General features: G+C 54.6%; 1 protein-coding gene across 2 annotated transcripts in view; it reads right to left on the bottom strand.

The window, feature by feature from the left end:
- The window catches only part of PPP2R2B (protein phosphatase 2 regulatory subunit Bbeta), a 60937-nt gene that overhangs the window by 9153 nt on the left and 35415 nt on the right, over positions 1 to 16369 (bottom strand). For both annotated transcript variants that reach the window (XM_077186514.1, XM_054642723.2), the window contains 3 exons: positions 4583 to 4680; positions 3087 to 3252; positions 1707 to 1819 (listed from right to left, as the gene is read on the bottom strand). In XM_077186514.1, the coding sequence (XP_077042629.1) occupies positions 1707 to 1819; positions 3087 to 3252; positions 4583 to 4680 (377 nt within the window). The remainder of the gene's footprint in view (positions 1 to 1706; positions 1820 to 3086; positions 3253 to 4582; positions 4681 to 16369) is intronic.

Genomic DNA, 16369 nt, shown 5'->3' with positions numbered 1-16369 from the left:
TGCAGCAAAGGGTTACAGCTATTGTAAATATCTGTCTAAGTAAAATCATCAAAACATTAGATAAAAGAGGGCTGGTGGAAGACTCCTCAATCTTCTGTCCTCAGGGACCAGGGGCACTGCCTAGCAGGTCCCAATAAGCATCACACCAACACTTGAAACGTGTTTGCCCTCCCAGTGCCCGGCGCCTCCGCCAGCCACTCACCAGGGCAGAATTCCCTGGGTAGGAACCCAGGAGTGCCTGACCCCAGAGCAGTGGCAGACCCCAAACAGCAGCTCCTGCAGGCACACAGCGCTGAGCTGCTGCCAGGAGTGCATGGCTGAGAGTAAAGCAGAGGCTGAAGCTTTGGCGGCAGTGAGTGGACTCCAACCCTGTTTGGTTCTCTGATATTTCAGTATGACTTTCTACACGGGAGAGAGAAATCCCAGGGCCTTCCCAGTGTGTTTGACCAGAGAAGGAAGCACCACCTGGGATAACACCCTTAACACTGCTGCCTTTCAAATCCTGCCTCCCAGCCTGCCAAGGGCTGACAGCCCCTGCTCTGACAGCCAGGCACTGAGCAAACCTCTCCAACAGGCTGTCAGATATCACCAGGTTAGGCTGGAAATGCTGCCTGAAACATAACAGCAGATACACATCTACATGAAATGAATGCTCTCTTGTTCTGTAAAGAAAAACGCTGCCAGTCACCAGGAGCAGCCCTGTACAGAAACAAGAATTAACTCCTGCCCAGGGTTCTCAGTGGCTTCATGCACAATGGAGCTGGGACCCATAAAGTGAGGTAAGCACAATCGTAGTAATAATTTCATATGTATAAATATAAAATCCACAAGTACTCAAAAAGCAAATTCTGACAGGGTGTTAATAAATTACAAGCTGGTCTGGTCTGATTAAGGTCATGACCAGGAGGAAAACTCATTTGGAGGAAGCACTTCTGCTCCTACAGCAGCAGCTCCATTTGGGAATGCTCCAAGCTGGGAGAGCTTCTGCCCTGCCTCCTCACTGGGATGGGCCCAGCCCCTAGGGCAGCACAGCACACTGTGGCACTGGGCACCAGACAGGGGACACACATGGCACTGGCAGCACCTCTGCCCAGCACCAGCACAGCCCAGACACCCCTGGCAGCTCCCTCGTCCACTGCCCTGCCCGTGCACTGGCCACAGCACCGGCCCCGGGTGCCAGGATGGCCTTGGACACCACCCGAGCATGGCACAGGGGCACTGCAGGTCCCAGGGCACACAGGGGACACGGCACACAGGGGACATGGCACATGGGGGACACGGCACACAGGGGACACGGCACACAGGGGACACGGCACACAGGGGACATGGCACATGGGGGACATGGCACACAGGGGACACAGCACACAGGGGACACGGCACACAGGGGACACGGCACTGCAGGTCCCAGGGCACACAGGGGACACGGCACACAGGGGACATGGCACACAGGGGACACGGCACACAGGGGACACGGCACTGCAGGTCCCAGGGCACACAGGGGACACGGCACACAGGGGACACGGCACATGGGGGACATGGCACACAGGGGACACGGCACACAGGGGACACAGCACTGCAGGTCCCAGGGCACACAGGGGACATGGCACACATGCCATGGCACACAGGTCCCAGGGCATGCAGGTGGCACCAGCAGCAATTGTCATCCAAGGCCCCACATCCTCAGCCACCCTGGCCCCCACACTCACCCGCAGCACGGTGATCATGGAGGGGTCTCGCAGTCGGCCATCCTCGTCCTTGAGGTTGTATCCCTCCGGTCTCTTGTCCCGCTCGCTGACCTTCCATAGCTTCACAGTCTTATCTGGGGAGGAGCAGGGAGAGCATCAAGGCAGCTGCTCCCTGAGCCACCCACTGGTGGACACACCAAGGCTGGAAAAACCTCCCGTGCCCAAAGTGCCACTGCTGGACGTGGTGATAGAGGCACCCGTGCCCACAGCAGGCTGCTGGTGCAGAGCCTGCACAGGAACAAAGCTGTGCAGGGCACCCTGCCCTGGGCACGCCCCTGAGCCATGGCAGGGCGTCTGTGGCTCACCCGGGGTCACTCTGACCTTCCCCACGCAGCACTCACAGGACTGAGGGCAGCTCCCAGCCTCCCTGCCTCCTCCCAGCGCCTGTGCCACAGAGCCCCCGTGAAAGAGCACCAGGAACACGTGGGGTTACTCTGAATAACGGTGTTTTCTTTGCTCCCTCCTGGCAGGGACTCCATCCATAGTTTATCATCACTTCCACCAGGTTTCATACAAAACCCAATCATCCATCTTCATTTTCTCTCTTACACTCCAAAGCATTGCCAATTAATTTTGTTTTTATTAACATGCGCTATTTGGGGGGGGGGGGTCACTATAAAATGTTAGTGCAACAGTAAGAACAAAAAGAAATAGAATAACACAGAAGTATTTCCAAACTAATGTTTTGATAACCTGCCTGCATGTGGAACACAACCCAAATGGAAGGTGTAAATCCCTGTTAATCAAAAAACTATTTAAAAACTCAATTAACAGAACATTATGCTTTATAATTAATCTTCATTTCATTTCAATGATTCTCCCCCAAATGAGTTTAATAAGTCTTTGAATTTTATTACAATGATCAATAGAGTCAATTCTATAACACAAAGTAAGTTGGTTATGGAATATAATTAGACCCCCTCCCTTTCCCCTGAAGTAATTAAGTCACATCCATCTTAAGGTTCCATTCATCCCAAGTAATATTCCTAGATCCCCATGATATTTATCAGAACATAACATGGAACTGCTGAGCCCAACATGACTGCAAATTGAAACTAAACACCTGCAGTTTGTCTTAAAAAAAAAAATAAATTCCCAGGATCCTGAGAATAAAAACTACAAGTTGTCAGGGCAGAAGCCTCCCTCTGTCCCTCAAAGGGAGGGGCTGTGTGAAATACACCTGGTGCACAGGGACTGAGCTCTGCCAGACCCATTCCCCCAGGACACCCTGCAGGTGCTACCCTGCAGGGAGAGTTTTCAATGGCAATTTCCCCGAGTAAACAGCACAGAGAGGACCACAGCTGGCAGAGGGAGCCCTGAGAGGGCAGCATGGCCACGCACCGTTGGTGGAGAGCAGGAAGTACGCCGCATTCTGCTGCGGCAGCCATCGGATCTTGTTGATCTTCTCCTCAATTTCCAGGCTCTTCAGGTAATCGAACTCGGGCTCGTGGCTCTGGAAGGTGCTGTAGACATTGTACTCTCCCCTGCGGTGGGGCTGGTTCTTGCTCTGCAGGGACAGGGAGGAGGAAGGCGCTGGCAGCAGCTCAGGGGCTCCGGGCTGGGGGCAGCGAGTGCAGGGCTGAGTGCCCGGGCAGAGCCTGGCTGGCACCACAGCTGCAGGTGTGCTTGGAGGGAAGGGAGCAGGAATGGAGAGGAAATGCAGAGGGAATGGCATGGAAACAGAGAGGGAACGAGAGGGAATGAAACAGAAACAGAGCAAGAATGGAGAGGAAATGGAGAGGGAATGGAGTGGAAACAGAGAGGGAACGAGAGGGAATGAAACAGAAACAGAGCAAGAATGGAGTGGCAATGGAGAGGAAACAGAATGGGAACACAGTGGGAATGGAGAAGAAATGGAGAGGGAATGGAGTGGAAACAGAGAGGGAATGCAGAGGGAACATGCCAGGGATGGATCCCACCCCACTGCCTGTCCCTGGTAAACGGCTGGGACCGAGTGCCAGCTCCTGCCAGGTGCTGAACCCAGCACTGGAGAGCTGCTGGCAGCAGCCACAAGTACTAGGATGGGCAGCCTTGGTTTGGGTGGGTGGGTGAAGCCCCACATGTCCCCTTCAACAGGAGCTGAGTGGATAAATTCAGAATGATGCTGGAGGCCCAAAGTTCAGGAAAAGCAGTAGAATAATGAAATGAGAGTAAAAGGAGAAATGAACTAGTGCTGGAAAGGCTGATGAGGTGTCTGCACATGTGATGGTTAACCACTGAGTTCTCTTCAGTGTATGTAGAAATAATTTTAAAGCCTTAACTTTGAGAAAAATGTAAAACCATCATCAGACAATGGCCTGTCTCATGCCCAGGTCTGATGCATTCTCCTTCCAGCACAGCTGAGGACAGGTCCCACTGACTCAGAGCAGAGCAGCTAACAGGGACAGCTCTGGAAATGGTGGGGCCATCCCAGGTGGCAGGTGCAGGGCCATGCTGAGGGCCAAACACACACTTCTCCAGCAGGCACAACCTCCAGCTTCCAACAAAGCATTTGCTAGCACTTCCTGAGCAAAGTTTTGAAAGGGAAACTAATGTTGCATCCATCTACACTTTCCAGAATTTTGGTGGTAGGAGGGGTTCGTGGGGTGGGCGCTGGTCACACGCCCAGATGTGCTGCCTGCCCCCTGTTACACCTGGAGCAGAAGAATGCAGGCAATGTGATCTTTGGAAGGTGTTTGGCAGGAGGGAATCTGGCCCTGCTGATGTTAATGGCTCCTTCTCAGTTTGTGTTATGCCAGGAGAGCCCTGAGCTCAGGAGTGACACAGGCGGATTAGGGAGCAGCAGGACACTTCACTGGAAAGGGTAAAAGGGGCATTCTGCATTCACTGGCACTCACCTCCTGCTCACGCTGAAATATCACAACCCGGCCCCCCTTGTCCCCTGTGGCCAGCAGCTCTCCAGTGTGGTTGAACTCAACTGTGGAGATGATGTCAGCTGGTAAAGAGAAGACAAAGACAATTTAAGTAACTGCTTTCCACAGGCATCCAGGGAGCACCATGCCCTGCACAGCGACATGCCTGGTTGGTACCCTGTGGCATCTCCATAAATCCCTGTTTTCCTACCATCTTCAACACTAAATGGGCTTGGCATTTAGGGCCCTGGCCTGTGCCCCAGCCCTGGTTCCAGAGGGATTTCCAGGTGCTGTGCCTGTGCTAAATGCAGCCTGAGCACTGCTGTCAGCAGCAGGGGCCAGGGCTGGGCAGCACAGCATGGCACAGCATGGCACAGCACAGCATGGCACAGCAGAGAATGGCACAGCATGGCACAGCACAGCATGGCACAGCACGGCACAGCACGGCACAGCATGGCACAGCATGGCACAGCATGGCACAGCACAGCACGGCATGGCATGGCACGGCATGGCACGGCACGGCACGGCATGGCACAGCACGGCATGGCACAGCACGGCATGGCACGGCACGGCACGGCACGGCACGGCACGGCACGGCACGGCATGGCACAGCACGGCACAGCATGGCACGGCACAGCACAGCATGTCATGGCACAGCATGGCACGGCATGGCACGGCACAGCACAGCATGGCACAGCACAGCACAGCATGGCACGGCACAGCATGGCACGGCACAGCACAGCATGTCATGGCACAGCATGGCATGGCATGGCACGGCACAGCACAGCATGGCACAGCATGGCACGGCATGGCACGGCACAGCACAGCACAGCATGGCACAGCATGGCACGGCACGGCACAGCATGGCACAACATGGCACAGCATGGCACGGCACGGCACGGCACGGCACAGCATGGCACAGCACAGCATGGCACAGCATGGCACAGCACAGCATGGCACAGCATGGCATGGCATGGCACAGCATGGCACAGCACAGCATGGCACAGCACAGCACGGCACAGCAGGCTCCCCTCACACCCTGGGGGGCTGCCCACACCATTTGGGGTGGCACAGTCACTCCTGGGACCTGGGGAGGGCCTGGTGCCAGCGGTGCCCCAGCATCTCACCTCAGCCCCGGGCCTCTGGGCAGAGCTTGCTGCCCCTGCCCCGGTGCCACCCTCTGCCTGGCCGGTGCTTTGCCCTCACCCTCACACAGAGGGAGCAGACAAATAAAGGCACCTTTGTCCTCTGTCCCCGAGCCTCTCAGGTAGAACAGCTCAGGTGACCACGTCTACATCGCTGCTTTCCCCTGCACTTTGCTGAACCTCCAAGGTAAATTAAGGTGGTGCCTTTCAGCCCTCCATCAGCTGAGAAGCCACTGCACTCACACCGCTGCCCTTCCCCACAAACCAGGTACCATCTCCAGGGTCTGGGCTTGGTGGCAGAAGCCAGGGGACACACAGAGACCTGTAACTGCTTTAATCTGCATGTTTACCCTCGAGGCAACGCAGGCAGAGCTGCTAATGATTGGATTTATTTGGCCTATTTTTAGAAGAATGTCAGAGGTTAATTCCACAGCAATTACTGCCCAACTGGTGCTCACCCACTGCCTGGGGAGCCAGGCTGTGGCAGCACGAGGCTGGGAACTGGAAGAATGACTGCAGCCTTGGAGCCTCAGCACCGGGGCAGGATGGATCCTGCAATGAACAGCACTCGGCCATGACAGCTGCCAGCTCGCTGCTGCCTTTGCACTGCCTGCCCTTCTCACTCCTGCAGAGCAGCACCGGCAGGGCTGCAGCCCTGGCTCAGGGGCAGGGCTGGGTGCTGGCCACGGGTCAAACACTGGCCGTGCTCCCAGGCCATGGCACTGCCCAGGCTGCGGCCACCAGCACTCACAACTGCTCTGGTCCCTCCTGTGCGTTAGCTCTGGTGTGTGCCAGCAGAGAAAGCCTCAGAAACACAGCCTGAGCTGTCCCCTCTCCCTCTCCAGGAGTTCTATCCCAGATACAGACTAGAAAGCTACCTCAGCAAACGAGAAAAGACAAAATGCAGCAAGTGGCCCAAGCTCCTGGTGCAGCTCAAACACCACTGAGGGTTTGCCTTCCAGGATGCCAGCCCAAACACCAAACCCACACCCCTTGCTGCAGCATCACCCAGACAGGGCCCCTGAGAGCCCCCTCACACCCATGGGCTCCCCCAGAACAGCACCTGTGTGCCCCAGACAGCATCCCAGCTGAGCTGGAGACCTCTGTGTCTGGCACCAAGTCTGCTCAGCAGCCCCAGCTCAGCCCTGGCTCTCACAGAGGTTTCAGTGCTGCAGCAGGTGACCCCACCCTGGAGAGCATCGCTGTGCAGCCACGGGCTGAGCTGGTGTCCCAGGTGTCCCCAGGTGTCCCCAGGGTGTCACGGGGATGGCACTGGGAACAGGATGGGAGCAGCTGCTCCAGCAGCAGCCAGGGCACTCAGTGGCTGTGACTGGGCAGTGCTAACGTGCACCTCATAATGGGACATGCTGCTTCCTTCTAAAATTACTCAATTGAAAATGTACCTGTTTTGCTCTATTTAATCCTCTCCATTACCAGCTGCCAGTTTTAGGTCATTCCCCTTTCAATGAATTAAAAATAACTTTGTGTGCTGCAGTGAGGAGTTTTTCAGACATGATCTAATGCACCAGCCTGCGAGCAGGGCTGTGGTCTGACACCAGGGCCAGGCACCACGGACACCCTTGTGCCCCCCAGCCCAGCCCCATTTACACACTGCCCCCACAGAGAAGGGGCTTTCATGCCACAGATCCCCCAGACCTGCTGCTGGCTCATGCCCATCATCAGGACTTCAGACAAGGATACCAACAGAGCCTGCCTAACTACACCTTTCATGTGTTAAAAAAATACCCTAAATATTCAAAAACCCTCTTGTGAGTAGAAGTATCCAAGCCAAGCCCAAACCCACCCCAGCTGACAGAAGCATCATTCCCCCAGCACCCATGGTCTGGGCACTGGCTCTTTCCCTGGTGTGTCTGGGCAGTAGCAGCAGCCTGGCACAGCAGAACATCCTGAGGGCAGCTGGGGGAGTCCCATGGAGGTGCCAGCTCAGGAGTGGCAGCAGCTCCTTTCCAGAGGTGCCTCTGAACAGACCAGAGGTCGGTCATGGTGCTGCACACCCCACCCGCTGCCCTCGAGGGACAGACAGGGTGGTCACCAATGAAAATGCACAAAATGCACATGCATTCCTGTTGAGGTGATCAATAATTTATGCCCATTTCTCTTAAGGTTCCTTCAGCAGTTTTGTGACAACAGAAAGGAAAAAACCTTGCCTCTTTTTTGCTTTTTCATTTCCTTCATCACCTCCTACACACTCAGTGCCCCAATGCGGGAATTTAAAGCAAACAGTTTCCATGGAGACCCAGCCCGCCATCCTCCCTCCCCTCCCATCCTCCCTTCCCTCGGCATCTCTGAGCCTTCATCCTCTCATGCTAAAAATATCCAAGATGGGATTTGATTTCCGCCGTAGCGATACAGTTTTATCAGAAAAATGGCAAATTTACAACACACCCCCCTCCCCCTCTCGCAGCGTGGAGGAAGGCATGCTCTCTGCCAGGAGCAGGGAATGAATCTGTTATTAAAAAGAAAGAAGATAAACTAGGGAAGCTGCAGTCGGTGCTGAGCCCTGGATCCCTGGAGCAGCCTGGTCTGAAGCAGGGAGCTGCCCACACTGCACCCCTCTCCTTCTGCCCACCAGGGCAGGGGCCTGGGGCTGCCATCCCTGCTCCTGGAGCATCCCCAGCATTGCCCTCCTCCCAAAGCATTCCAGGCACATCATCCCTGCTCCTGGCACATCCCATCGGCTCCAGCTGCAGCAGCAGCTCCATGCAGAAGGGCCCTGGTCCCACCTATCCTGGTGGGGAGGCCACAGGGCACACAGACAGCACACCTGTGCCAGGAGCACGTGGCCCCAGCAGGCACAGGGTGGTGCCCCTGGCCCCAGCAGCGCAGCCGCTCCGTGGTGGCAGGGACACCCCTGGGCTCAAACCCCTTCAGAGGGTGCCCCCAGCCCCCAGGCTGTGCCTGCTCTCCCAGGGGAACCTGCCTCCTCTGGGAAAGAGTGAGGGGCAGGGCTGTGACCACACAGAGCCATGGAACCATTCAGGTGGGAAAACCCTCTGAAATTGAATCCAGCCATTCCCCCAGCACTGCCAAGGTCACCACTAGCCCATGTCCCCAAGTGTGACATCTACACATCTGTTACATCCCTCTAGGGATGGTGACTCCATCACTGCCGCCTGTGCCAGGGCTGCTCAGCCCTTTCAGGAAGGGAAGTTTTCCTAATATCCAAACTAAACTTCCCTTGGTACCACCAGAACCCATTCCCTCTGCTCCTGTCCCTGTTCCCTGGAGCACAGCCCGGCCCCCCTGGCTGTCCCCTCCTGGCAGGAGCTGTGCAGAGCCACAAGGGCCCCCTGAGCCTCCTTTGCTCCAGGCTGAGCCCCTGCCCAGCTGCTCCTCATCAGCCTCGTGCTCAGGCCCCTTCCCCGGCCCCGGTGTTCTCCCACAGCCACGTCCAGCCCCAGGAGCTCTCCTGGTGACACCAATTCCTTCCCCAGACAGAACTCTGCGTTTCTGGGGCAGCCCCTGCCGCCCCTGCCCGCTCAGCTCTGTCCCCAGAGCCGGGGACAGGGGACAGGAGGGGTTTGGGGGTCTGGGCTCTGGACGCTCTGCTCTCTTCACCGTGTGTGTAAATCACTGGGTGCACCACACACAAAGCCTCCAGCTGCAGATGATAATAAATTGGGAAGCACCATAAATAACAGCAAACCAGGCTGCCAAAGGAAGGATTTAGGTCATTCAAATCCCAGACTAGTGAGTTGCCAAATGGAGTTTAATACTGATAAGTGTGGGGCAATAACTCACCACAACCACCTCCCTCATCCCCCATTGGAGCCCTCGGGGGAGTGGTGGCTGCAGGGCTTTGCCAGGGAGATGGAGAGGGGGCCCTGACTGGGAGCACAACCAAGCCATGACTCTGCTTGCCCACAAGGGAGAAAGAAAGTGAAACAATACGGGTCCCATTAACTGAGGACAAAACCTACATCTGAAACCATTCAGGGTGAAGAAATCAAAGAGGCAATGAAAAATTAGGAGGCTTATGGAGGCAATGTCTGGTAATGGGAGAGCCAGAGCACAAGTCCACCCATAGATCCCCTGTGGAGGTCTCAGTGCATCCCACCTTGTCTGCATCCCACTATGCCATGGCAGGAGATGGACCCTGAGCTCAAAAGGGATTTTGAGAAGGACACAAATATTAAAATTACAACTGACTAACACAGCCCAATCCTCAGCCTCTCAAGGAGGACTCCCAGGTCTGACCCTCAGTGTCAGGCTGTGGGTCTTGCTTTGCCCAGAAAATGGTGAGACTCTACATTTCATTGTTTAAAAAAGACATCTTTGGTGTCCCTTTCTATCTGCTTCTCTTAAAACAAACAAAAAAAGAGCTAGTGAAGTGTTTACTCTGAAAGGCACATGCTGGCAGTGCTGAGGAATTCCCTTCCATGGCAGGGCTTTCTGTGCAGTCTGGTGGGAGCTGTGGACCTACCAATGCCCAGCCTGGACACTGCAAGGCACCCTGGAGGAACCAGGACCTTCTCTCCCCTCTGTCAGGTCAGATCTAACCCAGCAGGGCCACAGCAGAGCTGGACCCTCAGCCCCCAGCCCAGCAGAGCAGGAGGCTCCTCCAAAGACTGGAATGCAACTCCCATGAAAAAGTGTCTGAGAGGAACTAAAGCCAGGGGGAGGCCCCTCAGGTGCAGAAAGGGCAGGCTAAAGAGGGAGAAAGCCTGGGTACAACGTGCAGGGCAGTGTGGGGAGCCTGGGCCATCAATCCTGCCCCAAACTGTGTGGTCCATAGCAGGGGGGTGAGGTGGGAGGGCAGAGGACAGCAGAGGTTAAACTGCAATCCAATGGCATGCAAAATCACATGTGATTGATTGGCATTGATTATCCCCTGCTGAGGTGAATCATAGCCTGGGAAACAGAAATCAATTCCACTGCATTAAGCCCAGTAAGGATCTGGAGCATCAGCAAAATGCCCTGAAACACCACAGCTCGCTGACACCACCAAGTGAAGCACAGCAAGGCATGGCACAGCATGGCACGGCATGGCACAGCATGGCGTGGCACGGCACAGCATGGCACAGCATGGCACAGCATGGCATGGCACGGCACGGCACAGCACCTGCCCAACCCGTTCATGCCAGTCAGGCCAGGGCTGTGGGGAGGGAAGGACAGGCTAAGTGCAAAAGCCCCGTGCCTGAGGAGCTCCCAGCCTGGGCAGCCCCATCCCTCTGCCCATCCCAAGCGCTGCTTCCTGCAGGGATGGGGCCGGGGTCACGGCTCACACGGGACCCCCCAGCAGCTCGGGCAGGGCCGGACCCCGCTGAGCTCTGCCCTACGGCTCCTCACCACAGCAACATGCTGCTGCAGGGCTACCAACAGCTGCTCCTCTTCCCCAGAATGGAACAACACTCCTAGACCGAACAGCTAAAAATACTGGCACATTCCAAATTTCTCTGCCCTTGTTACAGCAAAGAGGAATTTTGTGCTACCCAACCTAGACGAAAGAAACTCCCATCTGGCAGCAGCCCTCGTGTCACTCAGCATCCCCCAGCAAACCAAAGCACCCATTCCAGAATGCCAGAGTGTGAATTTACATCACTCCACCATCCTGGCCAGGTGTAATTTACTGGAACTGCTGGAAAGGAGAGTTCAGGAGGAAATAACATCATGGAAGGGTTCAGCACAGAGGCTCTCACAGCCCCAGGTGCCCAGAGCCAGGACATGAAAGGAGTGGGGCAGGCGCTGCTCCAGAGCCCAGTGCACCAGCAGAGACCATGCAGTGTGCTGGGTCATCAACAGGAACAGAACAATAAAACAGAAAGGGAAGGGAAGGGAAGGGAAGGGAAGGGAAGGGAAGGGAAGGGAAGGGAAGGGAAGGGAAGGGAAGGGAAGGGAACCTTTCAGGCAGAGCCACAGCTCAGCCCACCTGAGCAGGTGAGCAGAGGGAAGCAGAGCAGCAGAGCTGCCTTTGGCCCAGCTGCCCTGGCCCCTTCCCCACCACCAGCACCCATCCCTGCCCACCAGTGCTGCTGGGTCCTGGGTATGCACACAACACAAAACTCTTCCATCTGTATCAAGATGCACAACTCATTAGCTCTTGGATTAATGGCAATTTTTAATTGGTCAGGCTATGAGCACCTTATTAAGCTGTTACACATCACACCTGTGGTGGCAGAACAGCACGTAAATCAAGACAATTAGCCTGGGACCCAATAATCTCTCTACCAGTGCGGATACCCCTGACTTTGTGAGGAAAACCAACAGCTGCTCTAGGGTGCCCCAGAAGACCCAAGCAGCGGCACCAGCCAGCCCCACACAGCCCAGCTCTGGGTGCGTGGGAGAGGTTCTCAGGTGCTCCCTCAGTTAACAGCCCAGGCTGGGGCAGGACAGACCCTCTGCTCACACACCTGAGATAACCACAAACCATGGTCTACAGAGCACGGCAACTTCTTTTAGGAAATCACAGAATATTCTGAGTTGGAAGGGATCTGCAAGGATCAATGCGTCCATCACTCACGTGACTGACCCATATGGAGATTAGACTCAAAATTGGCAATATTTGCACCATGCTCTAACCAACAGAGCTAACCTTGGGGGTTTAAAAGCAAACTGACTGAGAGCTGGGCAGTTTCCTGAATTATTTTTTTCTCTATTTACTATTCTTTTCTACATTATTCATCTTGCACACACACTCGGGCACATCAGGGCAGCCCTCAGGGCTGGGGTCAGAGACAGCACCGGGGCAGTGACCCAGGCTGGCAGCAGCCTTGCCCCCCTGCCCCGTGCTGGGCTGCCCCCACACTCACTGCCTGTGCTGGCTCACACTGCCAGAGCATTCCAGGCAGCTCATCCCACTGCTCTGTCCCTTGGCTCACGCAGGATTTAGCTGCCATCCCTGTGCCAAGAGGCTTAGCTGCACAGCAGACACAACCTCCTCAAAATGGCTGATTTGGATTTAGGAATAGTGATGGAAAATCCAAGTCCATCTGCAAAATACACCCTTAAAATAATGAGACTTTGTAAAAAGCAGCTGAGCATTGATCAAGTCCTCCACCCTTTCCACATTAAAATCTTTAAAAACTCCAATGATTTCTGTCACAGAACTGTCTGGGCACTTCTCATGCTTGGGCATAAAGGCATAAGCAACCCAAAAAGTGGCCTGGTTCCAAAATACCTTCTGAAAACCTATGATTTCCAGGGACATCACTGGTTGCTGAAAACCTGAACATCTGACAGCGGAAGATACTCACAGATGGTAACAATAGTGAGCTCTTACTATTTACAAGATCTTCGTCTGTAGCAGGAACACAGAAGCTGCTTTTCCCAAAAGGTAACTCTGACCCTCAGCACACCCCTGTGTCCTGGGGTGCTGCCTTGCAGACCCAGGGGACTCTCAGTGCACAGCCCTGCATTGGACTGTTCTCACAGACGAGGGGTCGGTGTGCAGACACTGGGATGGATGATTTCCAACACACTTCATGTGCCGTGCAGTCTGTCTTTCTGGTCATCTTGCTGCAGCCATCTGTTAGCTGATCAGCAAAAACTATTGACTGTTGAAAAATTTTAATTAGAAGTACCCAAATGTCAGCTAAGTGAGTAAAATTCAGAAGCAGCAATCTTTGCTCTCATGTAGAGCAGCTATTTTCAGCTTACAACCCAATTTTGTTACCATCTTGCTCTGATGTCATTCTCTGTCACATTATTCCAGTTTGGTGCCCCTGGAACAAGCCCCTTGGCTGAACATGGGAGGCACAACATGCACCTACTGCTTCCCACAGGAGCTTCTCACAGGCACCTGGCCCTGGGTGCCACAGAGAGAGGATCACAGAGCACATTGCAGAGCACTGGAGATGCAGGGATGGGGGCCCGTGGGCAAGCCTGGGCACAGGAATGAGCTGCCTGCAGGTGGGGCAGCCTGGGGGACAGCACCAGGACAGAAACACAGCTGGGTCAGCAGGGAGACACAAAGGGTCTGGCACACGAAGGGGAACGGGGGGAGGCAAAAGGGGAATGTGGCTGATGGAATATGGACACCTTCAGCATGGGAAAATGACCCCTCTCTACCATAATCCACCTCTGCAGGGCGCACCCACAGCAGCCACGCCCGTCAGAGTGGTGGCATTTGAAAAATGTTCTTAACGCTCCAGTTCCAATTCTACAGGAAAGGAAACACACCAACACTGTGCAGACAGTCCCTGGCATTTGCTGCACGGATTTGAATTTAATCAGCCCAAGATGGCTTAATCCAGCACCTGGGGCTGTGCTAAGATGGCAGCACAATGGCACTGGGGCAGGCCCTGCCGCCCAGAGCCCTGGCTGTGCCCTCCCCACCTCAGCACCCGTGTCTGGGCCGACAGGAGATCTCAAACTGACACCAGCGCTGCCCCAGCAGCATTCCCCTGCCTCTCCCTGTCCCAGCCAGGCCCCAGTGCCCACAGACCCCTCTCACGGCCTGTTTGCACACCCCACTGCCCTCCCGGTGCCTCAGGAGCCGGTGCCACTCAGGGTCCTCCCTCTGGGATGTGCCCCATTCCCAGAGGGCCACAGGTGCCCGTGGCAGGTGGCCACTGTCGGGAGCTGCCTCCACACACGGCTCAAGGCCACTGCCAGCCACTTCCAGCCCTCCTTGCCGGGGCACAAACCCTCCACAAGGCCCTGCAAGAGCTCAGGCTAACCCAGAGCCCCTGCACGGGCCAGACCACAACACACGCCTTATCTGCTCCCTCTAAAACTCATCACAAACTACATTTTCTGCTGACTTTAACATTTCTTCCCATGGAAGACAGATGTCTGTGCCATCATTTTCAATCTGCTCCTGGAAGAGCTTGTCTCAAGACATTTTCCTTGCAGTACTTTAATTAAACTTTCTTTCTTTCAATTTAGTTGGGTTCATTAAGTGATGTCCTGAGCCACTGAAATGAATTGCTTAAAAGTGATTTGTGCAGCAGCTTGAAGGAGCAGATTGCAGCTATAAATGAGCCTGTCTTTGAACTTCACAAGTTTTGCCACTTGGGGTGCAGAAAGCACCCAAAAGCCTCAAGTCCCTGGGGAGGGCCCAAGGTCTCTGTGGGCAAGGCAGCATTCCTGGCTCCTGCTGGTAAGTTACAGAGAGTGAAAAACACTTGTTTATAAACTGCAAATGGAAATAACAAATATTTCTGCTTGAAAAATAACAGATTTCGTATATACAGCTATCTTTAGTGGAAACAAAACCCTTGTTTGTTACAGGGAATAAATTCTAGGATGTCAGAGGCTTCCAAACAGAAGCATGGACAGTCACTAGATCCAGTGAAAACCCTCTTCCCGTCAGATGGTCAACAGCCAATAGACACAACCATACAACATCCAGCAACTTCCACTGAAAAGCTGCAGTGATAAACAGCATGTTCTCTTACAGCCCTCACCTTCTAAAAATGAGGTGAGAGCTAGGTACTTCATCTCTTTTCCTCCTGCTGTTGTCAGTGAGAAAGCAGGTTCTGGATGTTACCTGACATTCATCACCTGACACTGCTTCTCTACACCATCCATGGGCTGCCCAATACTTACCCAAAGACAAGGCACTGGGCTTCCCTCTCTCTGCCCCTGCCTGCTGAGGTTCAGCAGGAGAGGATCACATTGTTTGATCTCAGCTGCCTCAGTCACACACAGCTTTAGCTCAGAGCTCCCCACGCAAACACAGCCTCACCCAACACACATCAGCCTCCAGGGACTCTCAATGTCACTGCCAGCCCAGCCAGGCCTCTGCAAGCCTGGAGGTGTCCTGGAACGCTGAGGGGTTTGGGACAGCCTCTGCTACAGAGAGGGGTCAGTACCATGGCCACGGTTCAGTACCAGGGTCACAGCCCCTGGGCGGCACAGCACCATCCCACACTGCATCTGACACCAGCCCACGCCAGGCAGGCAGAGCAGCAGCTCCACAGTGACGTGCTGCCCCTGCAGCATCCTCCTAGCACAGGCACAGCCAGATCAGCCACGTCTGCATGGCCTCCACCACGCAGGGAAGGGAGAGCTGGGCAATTTGAGCTGGTCTCACACCCCAGACAGCGCCTGGGGCAGGTCAGTGCACAGCACAGGGCAGTGCTTCACCCAGGGCTGGGGAGCACTGCCCAGGGCACGAGGAGCAGAACACTTCTGCAGAGCAGCCACCACAGCCAGAGCAGCTGCGGGACACCCAACAGGGTGCAGCCCCTGCCCCTATGCCCAGGTGTGTGCTGCGGGTAAGGGTGTGGATTTTAACAGTTCTGCTGGAAAGCTGCTTCCCATTCTGAGAGAAATCTAGGCATTATTTAATTCAAAACAGAAAACAAGCTGCACTGCGGGCTGTGAGCAAGTTTGGGCTTCATTCGGAAGGGGGAAAAGTGAAAATACTAATTAACCCCAGTTGTTGGAAGAACGCCTTGCAGAAACATTATTCAGAATGGGTCACAAATCATAAAATAATAATAATAAAAAAAGCCACAATGCTCTGGGGACATTAAGCGATTACAGAGAGTTGTTATTTGGCTGATTTTCACACTTCATTAGCATGTGCATAATTTAACAAGTGAACGTGCTGAGGGCTGGCAACATATAAGAGCCACTTTCTTGAAACACCAACTGTAAATTGGGACACCACAGTTAGGGGGTTTGTTTTAAATCATGATGGAAAAGCAACGGACATGAA

This window comes from Agelaius phoeniceus, chromosome 15 (genome assembly GCF_051311805.1).
Source record: "Agelaius phoeniceus isolate bAgePho1 chromosome 15, bAgePho1.hap1, whole genome shotgun sequence".
NCBI lineage: Eukaryota > Metazoa > Chordata > Aves > Passeriformes > Icteridae > Agelaius > Agelaius phoeniceus.
Note: the sequence above shows the minus strand (reverse complement) of the source record. Positions and strands in the feature narration are given on the sequence as shown.